General features: G+C 36.6%; 1 protein-coding gene across 1 annotated transcript in view; it reads right to left on the reverse strand.

The window, feature by feature from the left end:
* The window catches only part of Cdc73 (cell division cycle 73), a 106,584-nt gene that overhangs the window by 57,503 nt on the left and 33,277 nt on the right, over positions 1 to 15,804 (reverse strand). Inside the window, exon 10 of the mRNA XM_021165244.3 lies at positions 13,737 to 13,801. Within this exon, the coding sequence (XP_021020903.1) occupies positions 13,737 to 13,801 (65 nt within the window). The remainder of the gene's footprint in view (positions 1 to 13,736; positions 13,802 to 15,804) is intronic.

Raw genomic sequence — 15,804 nt, forward strand, 5'->3', positions numbered from 1 at the left:
TAGTCTTCCATCACAGATCCTGCTCTCAGCTTGACAAGTCTGTTTCACCTTTCCATCTTGTTCAAAGGGACTGAAGGTTTATGAAACAATCCATCCTTGTACCCGAGGTATCACCTGCTTATAAACAGACACTTCCTGAATGATTAATGTGCTTACTGTCCAGTAAACAGGTGACACAAAATAAAGGAAACAAATGAAAAATGAATACAGAAATGCCAGGCTTTCATCTTGTTTGTTACCATGATGGACTAAGGAAGGAGTCAAGCCTTTTCAGCAACTCCAGCTACCTGGTGCCTGTTACAGTACACATTTCTTGTACAGCAAATACATGTTAGTATATTGGGTTGAAGTATGAGGCAACATCTACCACACTTATATCATCATTATTTTTTATGTATGTGGGAAAGAAGGAAGAAGAGAGCTAAGAGGAAGAGAAGACACATTACATTACTAAAAATAGTTCATTAAGTGATTTTTATTTGTGGAATGCCATCAGCTCAGTAAAATGTGAACAAAATTTATCTAATCCAATTATTCTTAGGAATAAATCTTCCATACACTACCACTATTCTATAGTAAAGCTTCACATCTTTCAAATAAATATTTCAAGTTTAAATATTTTTAATGCTGCTATCATGAAGCTGTGCAGTAGGTATGTGCTGTGCCAACACAATATAACCACATGTCTTTACTCATTGTTTTCTACAGTGATACTTTTAGTAATATTCAATTTATTATTTATGTATGGCTTTTGTATTCATTCTGAGTACATTATGAATATTTTATACCATGATATAAAAAACAAATTGCAGTGTTTTCTAACACTGAAGTTGAGTTAAAGAAAAAGGCAGTACTTAAGCTAACCCGTTCATCTATCAAGCTGGTATGTATGAAGGATGAAAAATGGAATCCAGAAAGATCCTTGCCTCTCTCTTACCATAGAAATTAACACAATTTAATGTGGTTAGCACCAAGATTAAAGCAAACACATTCTACAACTTCTATCCTCTTTTGCAGTTAAGTCAGACCTTTGGGATATCTACATCATAAATTTTAGTTACCTAAGGAACAGTTCTTGAACAGATCAAGCAGAATATGAAAACATATTAGTGCTTAAGCTAAATTATCTATGTATCTAAAGAAGAAATATATTCTATCTGGAGAGAGATCAGTCAGAACAGGGAAAAGCAACAATGGTAAATGCTGAGGAAGCCATTCAAATAGTGATCAAAGGAAATGCCACCACAAAATATACTGGTAACTAAATAAGCCTGAATAATTTTATGACTATAGGTGTCTCCAAATTTGACACTATTATTTGAAGATCATCTTTTTTACAGTGTAATACAGCTAAAGAAAGGGTATTTCTAGTTTAGCTTTCTGAGGAATTTTTGTCTACATGGTGCTTGGGTTTGAACCCAGGGCCTCATTTGCTAGGCAAGCACTTTATAAAGCTATAATTCTCCTTTTATCTTTGAAAGAGATAAATAAGATCTCATTACGTGGCTCAAACTGGCCTTAAACGCATGGCCCTCCGTCAGTTTCCTACGTGTTGAGATTACAAACAGTAACCACGACACTCAGTCTAAAGTTAAATTCATAAAGTTCCTTCTGTTAATGCTAGGGTAACTTTTATATTATATCATAGTTTATGATACATTATAATGTATTCACTATTAACGATTCATTATAATGTATAAGTTATCTCGGGGTCACTATAATATAAGCTCAACTGCAAAACTTATCCAGTTCTATAATAATACTTTTTCCAACTAAAGCAGAAGTGGAATCTTAAATAGTTTCCATTTACAAACATTTCAAATAAATTTCTTCAATTTGTTCACACACATACACACACAAAACAGTAATTTCCAAGAATTTAGCATCTAATTGTAAGATCTGTCCAGAACAGAAGCAGTAAGAATTTTAAACCAGATACTTAAACATGAGAGCAGTCACTCACAGAGGAAATGAGAAGCAGGAAAGACAAGAAGAACAACACTAAAAGAAACATCCATCAAGAAAAAGACCTGGAAAAGAAACCAAAACTTAGAATTAAAGATCAAATGAAGTTGATGATGGGGAAGGGGAGAGGGAAAAGATGAATTAAGCACACAACCCAATGAATACTAAGACAAAATAGTAATGAGAAAATAATTTGAATGCAAGACTTATACCAAAGACAAAATTGATTGAAGATTTAAATTAAGCTACAAACACTAGAAAACTGATATAGCATACTAAAACTCAGCCAGCAGCTATCAGAGTATTAAAAACTATCTAATACCCTTATAAAAGCACGTCATTAAATATACTAAATTTTGTCACATGAACAAAATGGTTCAGATTTTCAATTATAAAATAACAGAAATACTAAACATTAATATCTATTCTTCTAATAGTAAAGAAGTTCCATGTCATTTAAAATAAAGTAGTAGCCTAAATATAGGCTTATTGATGAAAATTTAACAGAGAAATATATTTAGTAATGGTATTAAATTTATTCAAAGTAAATAATTAAAGCTATGCCAATGCCAAGAAATAGAAAACAAAATTAAAAGTTTGGTGATAATATGATAAAGAGAATATTAAATTAAAAGAAAACTAAAAACTACTTTTGTACATTTTCCAGAATCAGATGTAGCTATAGCATGTATGAATGTTTGATTGAATGTATATGTGCCCCGTATACATACCTGGTAGCTGCAGAGGCCAAAAGCAGACATTGGATACCCTGGAACTAGAGTTATAGATGATTGCAAGCCATCATTTGGATGGTCAGAATGTACTGAGGTCCTCTGTAAGAGCTTCTTAAGTGCTCTTAAATGCTGAACCATCTCTCTAGCCCCTAGACTAATTCTAAAGGATATGCTGTACATGTTAGTGACATCTCTAAAATTTAGAGGTGGTTTGGAGTAAAGAATAATTGACAAACCCAGACACTACTGCACAATGCCAGAAAGATTTTGCTGAAGGGACCCTGTTATAGCTGTCTCATATGAGGCTATGCCAGTGCCTGGCAAATACAGAAGTGGATGCTCACAGTTATCTATAAGATGGAACACAGGGCCTCCAATGGAGGAGCTCGAGAAAGTACCCAGGGAGCTGAAGGGGTCTGCAACCCTATAGGTGGAACAACAATATGAGCTAACCAGTACCCCCAGAGCTCGTATCTCTAGCTGCATATGTAGCAGAAGATGGCCTAGTCGGCCATCACTGGGAAGAGAGGCCCCTTGGTATTGCAAACTTTATATGCCCCAATACAGGGGAATGCAAGGGCCAAGAAGAGGGAGGGGGTGGGTAGGGCCACAGGGCAGAGGGAAGGTATAGGGAACTTTCGGGATAGCATTTGAAATGTATATAAAGAAAATATCTAATAAATAAATAAATAAATAAATAAATAAATAAGGGGGGAGGGTATGGAGGACTTTTGGGATAACATTGGAAATGTAAATGAAAAAAATGTCTAATTAAGCCGGGCGTGGTGGCGCACGCCTTTAATCCCAGCACTCGGGAGGCAGAGGTAGGCGGATTTCTGAGTTCGAGGCCAGCCTGGTCTACAGTGTGAGTTCCAGGACAGCCAAGGCTACACAGAGAAACCCTGCCTCGAAAAACCAAAAAAAAAAAATTTAAAAAAAAAAAGTCTAATTAAAATATAAATAAATAAATAAATAAATAAATAGAATAATTGACTATTAAATTTGATTAGGTAACCTTATTAGCAAAAGAAAAGTGGATTTTAGATAAAACCCAGGAAGATGCATAATCTAAAAAATATTATAAAACTTTTATATGCACTGAAATTCCCTGATACCTGTTACTATACTATACTCTAGTCCATTTCCTTCAAGTAAATTACCACCTAAGTGCTGATTATGTTGAAAAAAATATGTAATCATACATCTGATCTTAAAGCCTCTACGATAAAGAAGTTATTTATGAAATGAAATTAGTACACATTTACCATTTATGTGTTCACTCTAAATAACAGCCGAACAGAAAAAGGGCAAGCTATGCACTAGAAGAGAAAATTTACAGTATTATGCATGCATGATAAAACAAATTTTGCAATAAGTAAAATTAAATTCTTCCCTACAATCTAACAATTCTGAGGATAGTACAATTCAATGTATTCATGTACACCTTTGAACCTCAAAACAAAAACCTGAAGGAAGTAAGAGCCTTTTTCACATTAATAAAAAACAAGCGGGCTGGTGAGGTGGCTCAGTGGATAAGAGCACCCGACTGCTCTTCCGAAGGTCCAGAGTTCTAATCCCAGCAACCACATGGTGGCTCACAACCATCCGTAACGAGATCTGGCGCCCTCTTCTGGAGTGTCTGAAGACAGCTACAGTGTACTTACGTATAATAAATAAATAAATCTATAAAAAAAAAATATATATATATATATAAATAAATAAATAAATAAAAAACAAGCAAATAAAACAAAACAAAAAACCTAATGCTTAATAGGTTTTTTAAAACAAACAGACCAGTAAATCATAATAGGAAGTTCTTTATCAAGATATGGGCCGCCGGGCATGGTGGCTCACGCCTTTAATCCCAGCGCTTTGGAGGCAGAGGCAAGTGAATTTCTGAGTTCGAGGCCAGCCTGGACTACAGAGTAAGTTCCAGGACAGCCAGAGCTATACAGAGAAACCCTGTCTTGAAAAATCAAAAAAAAAAAAAAAAAAAAAAAAAAGATACCGGCCAAATCTATAGTCAGTGCCACAATATTTAAAAAAAAAAAAAAAAGGCAAAATAAAGCAAGGGTAAAACAAAACAAAACAAAAAACAAAAAACACAAGTTTAAGGGGATGGAGGGAGACCTATAAAGCTGTTGCTACTATAGAAAATGCTATGCAGAAACATGTTTGAATACAAAAAAAAAAAAACTGCATCAATTTTAGTAATGGCTTCTTAGAGCAATCTGTGAAAATACAAGTCTAATTTTAAAATCCATGTATAAAATATTAATATGTATATTTAATATTAAATATTACTAGGTTAATATTCATGTAATTGCCGGGAAATTTATGAAGTTATATTTCAAAAGCTTAAGAAATATGGGGATTAGAGGATAGCTTAGCAGTTGAGAGCCTATACTGCTCTTAGAGAAAGCCTGGGTTCATTCCCTAACACCCACATGGTAGTTCACAACCATCTTGAAATATAGTTCAAGTGTAGTACTAACAAGCAATATAATACAGATCAGGCTAAAAGTACAGCACATGATATCTTATTATGTGGAAGTAATATTTCTATAGCATATTAAAGTCCTAAATACTATAATTTTCTCAAAAGAAAAAAATATATATAAATAAATGACATTTCTTCTTATACATCTAGGTCCTAAACAGGTGAATAGTAAAATGTACCCTAAGTTATCAATTTATATGGAAACCTCTTTGTAATTTACCTTCTCTGCTATAGTATAAACATCCACAACTATAACAAAAATACTTCATGGATTTGGGGGGGAAATACATTCTCTTAATTTGTAAATAAACTACTCTTGGTAACGCTGAATAAAAACTGTATCATTGAACAAGTAATAGTAAATACATCAACAAGGCTATAACCAATATTGTAAGTAAGTCAAACTGGGAATGCTCAGCATTATGCTCCTTAGCATAAATACGCCTCAACAGCTTCTTAAATCCTAAACAGAACTGTGATATAAATTCTATTACCTTTACTGAAATAAAAACAAAATTCTGTAGCTCAATGGCAGGACTGACTGTAAAGCCTTACATTTCTAGTGTCCCCAAAGTACTTGGCTTCTCTTTAGCCACCTGGCACATGCTTTATTTAAATCAGGGATTTAAAAGCAACTAGGGCTACCATGGTTGACACAATGATTGACAGAAGACAGCTCAGTCCTCTGACAATCTAAAAGAAACAAAGTAGCCATAGGTCAGGCCATTGTGGCTATTCTCTCATGATATTTTATAACTAGTACCATAGAAGAAACATAACATATAGATTGCTTATGATGAGAATTATAAATTGAAGTTACAACAGATTACTATTAACATATATTTGGGACAAATTTTAGACAAAAACAAAAAAAAAAATGCTTGGGCATACGGTTAACAGGATGTATAGCAATGTGCTGGCATTTCAGAACATCAGGCCACTCTAATTCTGAGAAGAAACTCTACTACAGGCAAATAACAAAACAATTGACTCAGTCTTTTATACCTTCCCCTTTTCTATGTTCTTCCTTTCATCCCAGAGCTTTTAATCTTAATTTTTCTTTACTATACCCAATTTATGTTTTCATGCTTTCCTAACACTTTCCTAAGATTCATCTTCAAGTACTACCTCTTCAATGTACCTCTACACATTTGTTCGTTATAATTATATTTTCAAGTCACTCACTCACTCTTTTCCAAAAGATCTAGTTTATCTCTTTTTGTCTCATTATCCATCAGAGTACATGATATATAGGAGGTATCCAAAAGGTTAAGAAAAGGAAGAAAGTCAGCCTGCCTAGTTCAGATAACACAAAAGGAAGATTTCTCTACGTTGGCTGGCCTAAGAACTAGACTCAAATCAAGAACATTACTGCTACTACAGTACTACCAAAACACTGTAAGCAGAAAATAACTAATTAGTCAACAAAGAATAATAAAGGGGATGTTTATAAAAACATAGAAGGTGGGGCAGGAGAGATGGCTCAGCGTTTAAAGGCACTGACTGCTCTTCCGAAGGTTCTGAGTTCAAATCCCAGCAACCACATGGTAGCTCACAACCATCCGTAACAAGATCTGGCGCCCTCTTCTGGAGTGTCTGAAGACAGCTACAGTGTACTTACATATAATAATTAAGTTTAAAAAAAAAAAATAGAAGCTATGTATGTCTATCCACTTTTAAGAATTACAATCTGGATGAGATACTAAATTTTGTATTGCCCTGAAAAATAATGGTATTATTATTCTACCTCCATTTTATATGCTCTGAAAATAGTTCACGATAAAATATTTATTTTAAGAACTTACTATACCCTATATCTACTGGAGTAATCTAAATAAAGAAAAGTAAAACGTTCCCTCAAATATGCACAGTGTCTGCCACCATGCTAGGACATGCCATTAATCCTAACACTAGGGAGACAGAGGCAGGGTCTCTATGAATTTGAAGATAACCTGATATACATTATCAAATTCCAGGACATCCAGGGCTATGTAGAGAGATCCTGTCTCAAACAAACAAAAAAGGAACAAATAGTGGCTAAATAGAACCTTTCTACATACCCTTAAGTAGGTTAGACCAGAGGCAGAGAAATGACTCAAAATCAAATTACCAAATCCCTATGAACAAGAATAAACTCTAAGTACATCTTATTTAAAAAAAGAGAGAAATGAACCTCATTATCTTTTTGTTGTTGTTATTTCTGTTTTTATTTTTTGTTTGTTTTTCTTTTTGTTGATCCTTACTATCTTAATTACCTTAATTACATATAATAGAGAACATTCACAGGTAGCTTTGCCCTTGTTTGGGATGATAGTGACACTGGGGCAGCCGTTTCACTACAGAGCTCCAGCTGGCCTGGAAATTGCTAGATAGACCAGGCTGATCTCCTTGCTTCTGCATCCCAAGCATAAGGAATATACATAGCACTATACGCTCAAATGACTTTTTTCCTAATCGATGAGGGTCCATTCACAAATTACATATACTATAAAAATGTAGGAAGCATAGTAAACTAAAGAGGTTTCAAATTTAAACTTCATAGATGCTACTACTAAAGCAAAACACTAGTGTGTGAAATATAGGAAGACTTTTCTTCAATACGTTTCTACTTCGAACCCTTAACTTTATATAAGTAAATTCTGTGTAATATCAGTTCTTTTTAAGATTATTTCCATAAAAACTACCAGTGAACACTGTTTTCGCCAAATAACCCCACATTTAAAAACATTTATGAGTAAAGCTTCTATAAACATGGTTAAGCATGGGATAGTGTAACAACTTTTGGGTATTTGCCCAGGAGTGGTATAGTTGGGTCCTGGGGTAGAACTATTCTAAATTTTCTGAGAAGCCTCCAGATTGATTTCCAGCATGGCTGTACAAGATTTCAGTCCCACCAGCAATGGAGGAGTGTTTCCCATGCTCCATATCCTCGCCAACATGTGCTGTTGCTTGAGTTTTTATCTTAGCCATTCTGATGGATATAAGATGGAATCGCAGGGTCAGTCTGATTTGCATTTCCCTGATGACTTCTATGGAGGTGACTTTATTTGACACTAGCAGTGGGGAAATGGAACCTGAAGTAGCCACGTGCTGCAGCCAGGCAAGAACTCCCACTGGAGGGAAAAGGATACCAGCCCACTTGAAAAGCTTTCAATCCAAAATGTTCTTATAGATAACAAGAAATACAGGGTCAAAGATGGACCAGAGACTGAGGGAATAGCCAACCAATAACTGGCCCAACTTGATACCCATCCCAAGGGCAAGCGCTAATTCCTGACACCATCAATGATACTCTGTTATGCTTGCAGACAAGAGCCTAGCATAACTTGTCTTTTGAGAGGCTCCACCCAGTAGCTGACAGAAACAGATGCAGAGGCCCACAGCCCAACACTGGACAGAGCTCGGGGAATCTTATAGAAGAGTTGGGGAAGGATCCAGGGTCCTGGAAAGGATAGGAACTCCACAGAAGACCAATAGAGTCAACTAACCTGGACCCTTAGGGGCTCTCAGAGACTGAATCATCAACCAAAGAGCATACACAGGCTGGACCAACCCTCCCCTAACCCTGTACATATGTGAGTCGTCCAACAACTGGAGCAAGGGTTGCCCTTAAAACTGTTGTGTCTGTGGATTCAGTTCCCCAACTGGGCTGCCTCATCGGGAGAGAATGAGTCTAGCTCTGCAGAGACTGGGATGTTCAAGCTTGGGGGCTCCACCCTAACAGGAGAATGAGAGGGGAGATGGGGAAAGGACTGTGTGCGGTAGGGACCAGGAGAAGCAGGGGACATCAACTGAGATGTAAACTAAATAACTAATTGAAAAAATTTTACATTTCTCTACCACAAAAAAACTATTTGATCTAATGTTTCTTAAAACATTAAAGGCCGGGCAGTGGTGGCCCACTCCTTTAATCCAAGCACTTGGGAGGCAATGGCAGGCGGATTTCTGAGTTTGAGGCCATCCCAGTCTACAGAGTGAGTTCCAGGACAGTCACGACTACACAGAGAAACCCTGTCTCGAAAAACCAAAATAAGCAAACAAACAAACAATTCTAGAAACCGATTTGGGGTGGGGGGCTCCATCTAAGTAAGAACTCTGAGGACATTTGTGTACCTTGGGCCTCTGGAACCATTTTAATGTCAAACTAAAAGTACACCTTGACATATCTAAGTCAAAGGTTAACCAGAAGCTAGGTGATGCAACATGTACCTGAACACCAGCTATGTAGACAGCTGAGACAAGAGATCCCTGACCAAGAAACACAAGACTAGTGTGACCTACAAAGAGAGTTTTCCTTTATAAAGTAGTGGCCCATGCCTTTAATCTTAGTCAATAGGCTAATACAGGTGAAAAACTTAAGAGTTTGAGGCTATCCTGGTCCATATAGCAAATTTGAGCCAACCAAGGCTACATACATAGTGAAACCCTGTCTTAAAAAAGCAATACCAAAATACAATTTTTTCAAAAAATGTGATTTCCCACCTCCGGGAAAGAAAAAGTTAACCAGATTTTATCACACAAATTTGTACCTTAAGGGTGTATGCACATGTGCACCTGAGTGCATGTGTACACAGAGACCTCAGATCTCCTGAAGCCGTAGGTGCAAGCTGGTGTGAGCTGCCAAACCTGGGTGATAGAACCAAACCGGGGTCCTCAGGAAAAGCAACAAGTGCCCTTAACCACTGAACCAGCTCTCTATTCCTCAATACCTTACAGTTTATCAAGACATTTGCCATGACTTTTATTTACATGTTTTAGTAACTTAGAGCTAGGACTACTAAAGCACAAGCCTATCTAACACATACAGAAAAAAGACACTATAAAAATTATTAATGTACTAAGTTAGCTGTGTGTCAAGAGAACTCTGTTCAAAGTTACAAAGATCAGTCCTAATCTCAGGAATTACATGAACTAAGCATATCAAACTTTTAAGAATAATATCAGCAAATATGAATCATATACATAGCAGAAAGGAAGTCATATGTGGGCAATGATTCCTTTTACATTTAATATATATATTTGTCTGTCATTATAATATAAAAGAAATTTTCTAAATGCAATAAGGTAAGAAGTTGTTGAAGCTCACAAATAATTTCAAAACAGAAAAAAGAAGGAAAAAATACTAAACTGGAAGAATGAGTTTGAGAAATAACTAAAAATAAACACTTATCTAAACATTACTTGCCTATGTATTTCCTTTCTAGTAAATACTCAATCATCGCATAAAAGTCGAAGATTCAAAGCCAGGCATGGTGGTGAACACCTTTAAGCCCAGAACTTGGGAGGCAGAGGCAGGCAGGTCTCTCTGAGTTCATGGCTAGCCTGGTCTACAAAGCAAGTTCCAGGACAGATGGAGCTACATATTTAGACCATGTCTTGAAAGAACCAACACAGAGAAATCCTGTCTCAAAAACAACAACAACAACAAAAAAAAAAATTAGCAGATTCAAAATATTTACAAAAGCAATAAAACTATTGAACACTTTTAGTCTTTTTGTTACATTCCAAAGCAATCCCTTTTTATTAGTCTCAGTCTCTCTCTCTCTCTCTCTCTCTCTCTCTCTCAAAGCAATCCCTTTTTATTAGTCTCAGTCTCTCTCTCTCTCTCTCTCTCTCTCTCTCTCTCTCTCTCTCTCTCTCTCCCTCTCCCTCCCTCCCTCCCTCTCTCTCTCCCTCTGTAATTATTTTTCAAACTCATATAGCATAAATTTACGTAAAATCACTGTGGGGCAATGAGCTATGCACAGACAGCCTGGTCTCCAGACGAGCTGAGGTCTTGAACCCCAATGGGACCCAGTGGGTGGTAATTTCCACCTACATGGGACAGTAAGCATTCGATCAGGTCTCCTGGACCCCTGGCTCCTGTCGAAGTTACCATCCCCCACAGCCCCCACAGGAGAGGCCTGTGGTTTCCAGTCACATAGACAATGTCCCAAGCTTCTGGCATTCTGGCTAGACGCCGCCCCACAGTTACCTAGCAACAGCAAGATAGCCAAGCCCACTATAAGAGGGGCAGCTTGGCCCCACCTCACTCTCTCTAAGCTTTTACCTCTCTTACTCTCTAGTCTTCCTTCTTCTCTCTCTCCCTTCTCCCATCTCTTCATGTGGCCATGGCCAGTCTCCCTCTCTCTATCTTCTTTCTTTCCCCGTTCTTTTTCTACAATAAAGCTCTAAAACCATAGACTGTCTCTGACCATCAAAGCCCGCGTGCTTGAAAGATGGGATAGGCTTTCTCCTAATGAGAGCAGCGTCTAACCTCCCAACAGAAGGCCTTCCTGCCCTCCAGCTACAGACCTGACCAAGGACTCTTGCCCAAGTAGGAACCATCCAGTCCCCCCTCTCCCCTTATCTCTGAGGCTGAGTGCCGCCCCAGGGCCCCTATTCTGTTCTCTGCTCCTCCACCGTATCCAGCATGGTACGTAACCAGGCTGAGACCCTGGTACCTGGGCTGCCCCTGTCCACCACCTGCCTTGTGGGGTCAGTAGCTTAACACAGCCAGATGCCCAGCTGGGGCCACCCAGCACTGCGTGGAAAGCATCCAGCAGTCCTTCCGCAACCACCCGCCCAGAGCACTGGAACTCTGGCGGAATGTGGACTCTCTCGCACCCCACTCTTTCCCACACACCCATGGCCCCACAATTTATCCTTTAAATTTAGATGCTCTTATAATAAAACAAATACCATGGCACAGAGAGCTATGAAACAATAAGAAGAGAAGAGAAGAGAAGAGAAGAGAAGAGAAGAGAAGAGAAGAGAGAAAAAAAGAAAAGAAACCTTAACTTCTAATGGTTGGTTACATAAGAATAACTTCAGTTCCCTGGCAATTCACTTTGGGAATCATCAACAGACAAATTCTGTCTCCACAAAAGCAATTAACTAAATCACATAAGAATTTTACTCAAGCCAGGGACAATGGCAATTGCCTTTAGAATCAGCGCTTGGGAGGCAGTGGATCTCTGTGAGTTCAAGGCCAGCCTGGTCTACACAGTGAGTTCCAGACCAGCCAAAACCACATAGTGAGACCTCTTTTAAAAATACAAACAAACAAATAAGCAAACAGAGAATTTAAATTAGACCCTACTACTATGAATTATATTCTGACATCACAAAAGGCCAACGGCATCAGATGACTATATGAAATTTTTACTACTTTTGTCCTTGCTTCACAGTCTGCAAACACTGGCATTAGTATTGTCTACTAAGTTGGGTTTTAATCCTGATGCTCCTTCAGGGAATGATCTATCTCCTGGCAGGAATTGCTCAACTGACCTCAGAAAGCAGGCTTTTTGAAGCAGCTTCACCTGTAGCATTCAGAATTGAACACCTGACACTAGTACTCAATAAACTGTTGAATGAACTTGTAAGCCTATACGCAATTTCAATAATACAATATGAAAACAAATCTGGTACCTTAAAAACAAGTATATTAGCAAAATACTAATTTTTATAGAATCCCAATTTGAAATTTTAAAAAATTGAAACTTTTCCATAAACTTTTATGGCAAATTCTAAGTAAAAAGATTAATCTTAACTATTATTTCCTGTCATGTGAGGTCTGTAAGTCTCTGATGACTCACAAGCAAGAACAAAAATTAGTAACACTCTTAGTTCTGAAGTACAGACACAATGCAGATGCATAGATTTTTAAAGTATAAGGGGTATGCATCAGAATATAAAAATGCAAAATAAAGTTAAAAGTATACCTGACTCAAATCATCCAATACTACCATTTACTAAAAATTAGAAGTGTTAAACACAAGTTGGCCAAGCTATTTCTGAGTAGCTAAAAAAAAAAGAAAAAATTAAAGAGAGCCTATTGTTCCAGCTACTCAGCAAGTTGAGAAAGGAAGTTGGAGCCCAAACCTTCTAAGTCCAAGATAAAAACAATATAGAATGAGTGATAGACCCGGGGGGGGGGGGGGGGGCGAGTTAGGATACAAGAGCAAGAAAGGAAAGGAAAAGAGAGAAGAAAAGAGAAAGGACTGAGAAGAAAAAAGGAAAGGGGAAGTGAAAGAAAACAAATGAGTTAGCTAAAAAAAGTCTTTGAATCAAAGACTGACTATGTTCATGACTATATAAATACTGGTTCCTTCAAGAGTCTTGATAAGCACTCCATCAAGTACTACAATCTATTTACTTATTTAGCTGATCTGGAGACTGATCCCATGTCATTGAGCAGTCTAAAGGTCTAGTCCCATTCTAATTTTTCCAATGAGAATTAAAGAATACGAATTTAGATTTTTAAAAGATGGCCAGTATAATCTTCAACTCCTCAGTGAATCTAAACATCCCAATGACACAGCATAATCACAGTTGTATATTAGTCAAAACATGTATAAAGTCTGCTCAGATTAGAAAGGGAAAAAAAAAGGCAGAATACTAATGAATGAAATAATATCACACAGAACTACTAGCACTTCAATGGTCATTAAAAATAAATGTTTCAACAACAACAACAACAAAAAGTTAGAGAATAAAAATTTACCATCTGCTACTCACATAAAACACCTAGAACAAACAAAATCTGAATAACTTACCGTTACAGATTTCAGTGTCATGCCATGGTAGGTGCCCATAGTATCGATCTTAAAGCCTTCCGTTTCTACAAAGACAAAGAGTCTACTATGACTTATGTATTTCAAGACAGATTAAAAATTTTTATCACAATTTACATTACACATAACAAAACTGTGAATATACTATACACTTTATCAAATGTTTCTAAAGATTAAAAACTTTAAGGCACTTGCAAAAAGATATTCAATAAATGCCAAGGCATTTACTGCATACAATCTGGTTAAGATTATCTTTCAAATTTTGTTTTAAAACACACACACACCAAGAGACTCAGAATTTAGAGGCAGTAGCTGTGCTTGAAAAAAACAAACAAAAACCAAAAACAAACAAAAACCAGGTAAAATTCCCAGCCCCTACAATCAGCCCATAATGACTGCCTTTAAGTTCAGTTTCAAGGGCTCTGATCCCCTCTTCAGACTCCATGAACACCATGCATATATGTGGTGCACAGATTCACATAAGCAAAACACCCATATACATAAAAATGAAATAAAATAAAAATTGTAAATGCTAAATAAAAAAGCATATAATGCCCTTATTTTTACTACTAGCTACTAAACGGCTGTACCTTTAAAAGCATGTAAAATAGGAAGTTCCTAATTACAAAAACTTTTGCTCCAAAGTTTATTCTATGGGATCCACTGTTATACAATGAGTAGAAACTGCTGCTCTAACACTGAGTTTTTCAAGACACAGTGCAACATTCTCTTCTCTTCTCTTTTCCTCTCTTCTCTGTCTCTGTCTGTCTGTCTGTCTCTTCTAAAAGTAAACGTTTAATTCTATACATACAGAGCAATTTATTTTTCATTCCTGTTTTGGCTCTTGTTATGGTCGATCAACTAATGACACTCAATTTGAGTGTTTGACAATATTTTACCAGTGAAAGAATGATATGTCATTGAAATAAAACATACACTGCTTAAATTTCATCAATGTTATGTGACCATCAGTGAAAAAAATTTAATTGAAAAAATGGTTTCATAGAGAATATATTCTAAACTTCTTATAAAAGATCATATAGCAAGTATTTTTGCAAACTATAGACTACATGCCTTTGTGTCATATATAAGATTTTGCAGTTGTGGTACAGAAACAAGAATCTATGTGTATACTTGGAAGAAGCTGGAGTTGGTCCTTATAGGACTAGATATGCTATGAATATTTTATGTAACTCATTCCTTCCAAAACACCAAAGTGAATAAAAGAATGGATCACTGTCTTTCTGTGGTACCCATTTACCTTTATCTGGTAAGTGAAGTCAACATAAACATTTACTGCATCAAAACAATACCACCTTTTTTAACAGTTGCCCAGAGACTTCAGATGATACAGAAAAAGATAGCAAATGTTCAGTTGTTCCTATCTCAGATCTTCCCAAGGGCAGACAAAATGAGTGAAGATCTCAAGAGAAACTAGTGAAAGCCTCCCGTCACTAACATTCTGCTAATAAAGAAATAGCTCAAAATTGCATTAGCTACGCTGTCAATCAGGCTGTCACAAAGTAATCTCTCACACATTGCTGCTTGGAGCATAACTATGAATGTACACATTCATATTTAACATATGACATTTTCCATCCCAAATTCTTTATTTTCAAAACTAATATCAATAATAGCAAACATTTGTGAGTGGTTTATTATATTATCAAACTTTACACAAGGAACTTCATCTATAGCACAAGGTTTATCCCCAAAGTAACTCTATGAAATAAGTTAACAATACTACTAATAAATATTTAGTTAGAGATGAAATAACAGAATACAGTCGAAATAACAATAAAACCTATGCAAAAATTAACTAAGACACACATAAATCACCTGGCTCCAGAATCAAAGATAGCAACGAGTGGCTAACCAATTCTGTTCTGTAAAGTCCAAGTACTATTTTTAGGTGTTGCAGAACGACCTCTGTCAAAACTATTCATCAGAGCTGTCAGCTACAGATAACACATAAATGAATAAATATGACTAGGTTAAAGCAACAACAACCTTTTATTACAAAAACAGATGACTGAACTAGATTTATACT

This window comes from Mus caroli, unplaced genomic scaffold (assembly GCF_978045245.1).
Source record: "Mus caroli unplaced genomic scaffold, Mus_caroli_1 scaffold_1, whole genome shotgun sequence".
In the NCBI taxonomy this organism is placed as follows: Eukaryota; Metazoa; Chordata; class Mammalia; order Rodentia; family Muridae; genus Mus; species Mus caroli.